The sequence below is a fragment of the Limulus polyphemus genome, unplaced genomic scaffold (genome assembly GCF_000517525.1).
Source record: "Limulus polyphemus unplaced genomic scaffold, Limulus_polyphemus-2.1.2 Scaffold3001, whole genome shotgun sequence".
Lineage (NCBI taxonomy): Eukaryota > Metazoa > Arthropoda > Merostomata > Xiphosura > Limulidae > Limulus > Limulus polyphemus.
In genome coordinates this window covers 13,587-20,311 of record NW_013668611.1, presented here as the reverse complement: position 1 = coordinate 20,311, position 6,725 = coordinate 13,587, and the positions used below count along the sequence as shown (strand labels likewise).

Genomic DNA, 6,725 nt, shown 5'->3' with positions numbered 1-6,725 from the left:
TTGCTTACTAATTTAAAAGTTATAGCATGAAAACTATAACAAGCACAAAATAGTACCAGGGATTGAGCCTGGGTTGAGATTAATAATTTTTATTTAATTAAATAATGTACCAAAAAATATAGCCTGATAGCATGCAAAAAGTAGACACTTTCCTCTAACTCTCAAACTTTTTCTGCCTTTCTAACTATGCAACAAGAGTCATTAGAAATTCATCCAAGCTAGCTGTTAACTTTCCCATTTGATAGATAAAAACCTTGACTTTCTTTTGGTTATAGGTAATATATAATGAAATATAAGAGAGAACTGTCAACAAATTGTAAAAGAGAGGATAACTCTGTAACCAAACTATAAAAATTATGGTTTGTCTGAGCAATAACGAATCTATAGAGTAACTTACGTTTAATTTTGTACTTTTTCGAGGAGTGGTGGATAAAATAGGGATGATGACATGCTAAGAGAAAAATGTGTCACAGGGGTCACACTAGTGGAAATTCAGGATTTTTTTAAATATTGCCTTGTAGAATTAAAGACTTAAAACTTGTATGCTATTAAAATATGGATTATTAGCTAAGATTTTATGATATACTAATTGGTATAACATGAATTAAAAAGTGGTTTGATAAAATTTTGAATGTAAGACACTAAAACCTTGTGTCTTGCACAGTAAAGGATATCTGTGGCTATAGGGTTAATACGTACCAGAGTAAAATCTAAACTTCATAAAACAGGAGCTGAGATATTAGTTTCAACATTAGGATTCAGAATAATTAAAAATAATTATCTTTTACTGTTGGAAGTAGCAGAACTGAGTTAGCTAAGTTAGTACAAGCACTGTATATGGCTGCAGATATAAAGTTAAGCTCAGATTTTCTGTCCCTGAGTAAATTAGAAAGAGTGTTAGATGAAGTTGAAAGAAGATTACACTGCACTTAAAGGTTGTAATCCTCACCCATAGTGATCAGATTTACATGTATTATACATGGGCTGATATAAAGACTGCTGCAGTAAGGAATACTTTAAGTGTTTATAGAGACACCTTTGAAAGCAATGAATAGAATGTTTAAACTATATAGAATTATATCTTTACTATTAGCATTAAACTACTCTTTGGCTTTAGCTATAGAGACTGAAAACCTATACATTGCTGTTTCAAGTGATCAGCATACTTATTTAGAAATGACGGAAGAAGATATGCTGAGATGTATAGAGGAACCCATTCGAGTATGTGACCCCAATTCAGGAAATTATTCAGTACCTATTGCAATATTTAACTATGTAATATTTGTAGAGATTAAAAACAGAATAGCTGAGTTATGTGAAAATACAATAATAATCCCTAAACTTTTCTATTTCTATAAAATAACGACCTCAGGAACTTGGTTGTTTAATGTAAGAAACAAACTTACCTTATCAGTTGTATGTCCTAAATCAGATGTGCATCAATTTGACTATCAGACTAGAGTAGTTATGTTAAGAGATAGTGGATACCTGAGACTAGCTAGAAACTGTTCTGCACATGGCTAGGGAATAACATTACCCTCCAGTTTTAGAAGTAAAACCAAGTATACAGGAACTCAGTTAAATATAAAAGTACTAGGTTTACAAGACCATGAAGGAATCACATTTACTTCAAAGTATAAATGTAGATTCAGAAATTAAAGAACTGACAAACATATTAGAGGAAACTCAAAATTTGCCCCCTAAGAGATCAGGGTTAACTATTAAGGAGTTTCAACAGTATGTAGACTTCGTGCGACCTACAGCAGAAAGAAATGGGTTAGATAAGTGGAAGTTATCTAATTCAATGATGACAGCATTATGCTTAGTAGTAGTACTAGTAAGTATAATGTTGTATAAAATGTGACCGATTGGCCTTAATAAAGTTGTTGAAATTAGGTGGGCTGTTTAAATTCACAAAGAAGAATAGGACAGAGCCAGGCAATAAAAAGTTGTCCTATTCAGAGGCTACTGAAGTAGTTGAACTAAATGACTGTAACCAATCTAACTAGAACATAGACTGCTCATATAAACTGATGCAAAGTTAGATTTGTATGATGATTCTATAAGGTTAACAGCTTATAAAAAAGTAAACATTATAGGACAAAATTAATAGGTAAAACTGATAGGTTTAGTTTAATCATTGATGAAGAACAGATTGAGAATTAACATTACAAGAACAAGAAAACTGAGATTTGAAGACAATGTGCTCGAAAACATGGTGTGTGCGATGTGAATCAAAATGCATGAGGTGAATTGAAATAACTTTGAGATTCATGGTGAAAAACACAGAACAGGTCGTGAACGTATTGGATTGATAACAAAGAACCGTGATATGGGATACTATTATGTTTACAATGTTTTGGGTTTATCCTAACTTTGTATGATACAACTGCAGGAAGAAAAGGGATAAAGCTGCCATAGTTGAAGTAGAAGGTTTCTCGAAGATAAAAATTTCCTTAAGGAATGAATTTGATCATTATTAAATTAGAATGTCGTATAATGAAGTATGATACTTAGCTGAATTATTTTAAGCATTATTCAATATATATACGAGAGAGAGAAATAGAAACAAAGAGTTTGGATAGTGAAATTTTTCTCGAAGATAACAATTTCCTTAAGGAAAGAGGAATGAAGCAATTGAGGCATTTCACCAAATTCCAAATACTTCAAGAATTGAGAAAATATGCATCTCATAAAAAACTCTACGTGTGGCACACATATATGCAATAAGAAGAAATATTATGCACATTTAGTGGATGCATAAGAGAAGGTTTTTTTTTGTTTTGTAGTTAAGCACAAAGCTACACAATGGGCTATTTGTGCTCTGCTCACCATGGGTATCAAAAACCTGGTTTTTAGTGTTATAAGTTTGCAGACATACTGCTGTGCCACTGGGGGACAAGAGAAGTTATGTAACAATGATTGACTACAAAAGGAAAAATATGTCAAGCATAAACCAAAAATACACTCTAGTTGATATTCAAAAATAGATGTTTATATTCTCTATAAACCATAGCTATCACAGACATGAGAATGTTTATGTAAACTTCATTAGAGACCAGAAAAGAGATCCATATCTATAGACTAATGCGATCATAGCAGAGAGAAAGCTACAAGAAAAGTTTATATTAACTTGGACACAACTTCCAAAAAAAAGGGATTAACCCTGTCGAGCCAGGTATCCTTTACTGCGTATGACACACAATATTTTAGTGTCTTACATTCAAAATTTTATTATACTACCTTTTGTTTATGTTATACCAATTAGAATAGCATAAAATCTTGGCTATAGTATACAAGAGAACATTAAAAAAAATCCCGAATTTCCACAAGTGTGACCCACATGACACATTTTGTTTTAGCATGCCATCATCCCTATTTTATCAATCACCCCTCAAAAATGTAGAAATTAAACTTAAATTACTCTATAAAATTGTTATTGCTCAGACAGACCATAATTTTTATAGTCTTCAATTATGTTTGGTTACATAGCTATGGTACAGAAAATCAGACCCCTTCTGTCACACCCACCTGTCACATCCTCTCTTTCACAATTTGTTGATAGTTCTCTCTTACATTTCATTATATTATACCTATAATCAATAGAAAGTCAAGGTTTTTATCTATCGAATGACATTGTATAACATTGTGTTGTGTACAGAATATCATCAATTTCACTCAGAGTACAAGATTCGTTCCCTCGGGAAAGTTAATGGTTAGCTTGGATGAATTTGTAATGGCTCTTGTTGCATAGTTAATAAGGCAGAAAACTTTTGAGAGTTAGGGGAAATTGTCTACTTTTTGCAAGTTTTTAGCCTATTTTATTTGGTGCAATGTTTAATTAAATAAAAATTACTAAATACATTACTTTTGGTACTATAAAAAGTTAGGGTTAACTTTCTTCGAAACCGATGACAAGACAAAAGAATATTAGTTATGTATTTTATTTCTTGTTTATTTATTATTATAAAAGTAATTAAAATCTAAAAATATGGATCTTTCTAAGTTACTTAAGATTAGATTAGGTAAAATAAGAAGTAATAATAATAATATAATTAAAATGATTCACAAAGCATGCACGCGAGCAGCTTGTGGGTAATATAAAATTTAATTATAAATAAATGTATAGTGTTACAAGTTGAAGTCATTCTAGAAAGAAAAGAAAGTTAATTTAGGTTTATTTCGAATTTTTTGGTGGTTATCAGGTTGGTCAAATTGATCATCCTGTTTTGAGATAGGGTAGAGAAAATAACTAATAAACTCTAAAGTTTTACTGAAAAAAAAACGTTTGAAATTCACTAAGGTGGTTTTAGGGATTACACAAAGGAAAGGTATTATTAATTTTTACATGAAAATTACTTTGCTCATGGCCTATTCCAAACAAATACTCTATATATTCATGGTCAAATCTTTATTTCATTTTATATAAAATATTTCACTAAGAAATATAACTTTTTGCATGTGAAAGACGTAATATTAACTGAAAGACTGAAATTTCATGAAGATATACCCACTATATTGAGAGCTATAAGTATTAAATCCGTAAAGACTTTAAACGAGTACAAAAAGGTCACATGGTCAGTCAAATTGACCGTATCGGAACTTTGATGTAAGATCAATGTCAAAATGAGAAGAGATAAATGCAAACAGGCTGCTGATTTACTGTCTTCAAGTATAACCAATTATTGAAGTATTTTTGTTTTTGGTTCCAAGAATCATGATGAGTTTGCAAAAACCATCCAATTGAGTATCAGATCTACTTGTGGGTTAGTTGTTTACGCTATTTGGAAAATCGTAATGATACCAAAAGATTTGATATAAGAACCCCTGTTTTAGGTTAAAAAGTCAGTCTCCCTGTCATGGAAGAACAATCCACTGATGCTACTGAAAGATACCAAAGATGATGAAGACTTCAGTTCTTCAAAAGATTCAGAACACCGCTTTGACCTTGATGTAATTAACGATTGCTATTTCTCTTAGAATCAAATAACATAGTTAAGAATTGAAGACTGAATGTACCATGTTTAACCCATTAACTGACGATGATGGATATTTCTGTCGTTGAAGTTCTATGGCTCAGCTGTAAATGATGGAAATATCCGTCAGTCGCACATATATAACTATAACTCTATGCAAATGACGAAAATTACAGTTTTATTGTGATTGATGGCAACTCAGTTTTATCTGTAAGTCAGAAAATGGCAACTGAGCTGCTCCTGCCACAGTTAATGGGTTAATATTGAGTTATGTCTGAACAGATTTCTTTCAATGTATTAATTGATAACTTACTGGTAGTGCTAAGTGATTTAATAGATGTTATATAGAAAGTTTAATTTAAGAAGTGTTACTGGTGCAAATTTAATAGTTTTGATAATAACATGTTCCAAGATATTTTCAGTAATTTAAATGTAGCCAAGAATTTTAATATATATTGCATAAAAGTGTTGTTGTATTTTGAACCTCAGTTTCCGAGTCGATTATTTATTCTAACTGTAAACTTCCTCAAATTAGTGACTTGTGTACTGTATATCTGAATTTAATATAAATCTATTGTAATTGGATTTAAAGTCAAAGTCCAACGACTAGCTAATACAGCCACCTGGTATGACAGGCGAGTAAAATTAATGCACCCATGTAAATTTTTTATATTTAAAAATTACAATTCATTATACAGTGTATGTTTTTCAAATTAACCCTAAGTTGACAATTTTGAACTTTCATACTTTATTTTTCAAAGTCCTATAAATATCGAAGTACAATACCTATACTTTACATCTGACATAAAAAAATAGCTAGCAATGATCTTGTATTAAAATTGGAATAGGAAGAAAATATATTCTTTGAAATAATTACTACTCAAATATTCAATATCTTTGATTTAGTGTCCTGAGATTTTTTTACCTTCTTAATATACAAGAAACAGTAAAACTGTATAAAAAATAATAAAAACAAGTAGTGTAAACCTTAAAATTTTGGAAAGCTAATATTACTTTCAGGTATTTACCTGTGCAACCCTCATCTTTATCTTTAACTGAAAAGCCAGGATCACAGTGACAGACGAAAGATCCAACGGTGTTTTCACACACTCCATTCAAACACACGTTACGGTTCAAAGCACATTCATCAACATCTGAAATGTTGAAAAGCTTTTTTTGTTAACATATTTCAAACTACCTTAAACAATAAAAATATTGGTATAAATAATGCACACACATATATATATAGCTGGAACCGTTTTAATGATAGACGATTAACCTTTTACTTAAACCTCAAAATATTACAAAATATGCAGAGTTAATGGTCTAAAATTAATCTCAATTAATTACAGAGGTTGAGTGCATTATAATAAACCAATTTTGGAGCCTCTTCATGCTATTTTAGTTCATGTTTCCATGTCTAATCATGGTCTATCTGATAGCCATGCATCTTGATAAGAGCTCTGCAGCATAGTTTTCATTGCAAAAGGCTACAAAGTAAGACCTTTATGTCAAAAGCACACTGCTACTTTCTGCATGCTTTCTCAGCACCCCTTTCAACAGTCTGTTTGTACAGAATTCAAAGCACTTCATCCAGCAAATTGACTGTTATGTCTGTTACGTCTCCGTTTGTTAATTGATTTTCCGTAACTTCGTTCCGACAAAACTTAAGCGACACAAGTTCTTTCTTAATAAAAACAAACGCTATAACAACGAACGTGTTCAATAATACTTCTGACTGCAGATCAA

At 31.1% G+C, this 6,725-nt stretch overlaps 1 protein-coding gene across 1 annotated transcript in view; it reads right to left on the bottom strand.

Moving 5' to 3' along the window:
* Nucleotides 1-6,725, bottom strand: part of LOC106468418 (fibrillin-2-like) — a gene marked incomplete at its 5' end in the record, with an annotated part of 135,868 nt that overhangs the window by 116,200 nt on the left and 12,943 nt on the right. The window contains one exon of the mRNA XM_013928847.2: nucleotides 6,005-6,130. Within this exon, the coding sequence (XP_013784301.1) occupies nucleotides 6,005-6,130 (126 nt within the window). The remainder of the gene's footprint in view (nucleotides 1-6,004; nucleotides 6,131-6,725) is intronic.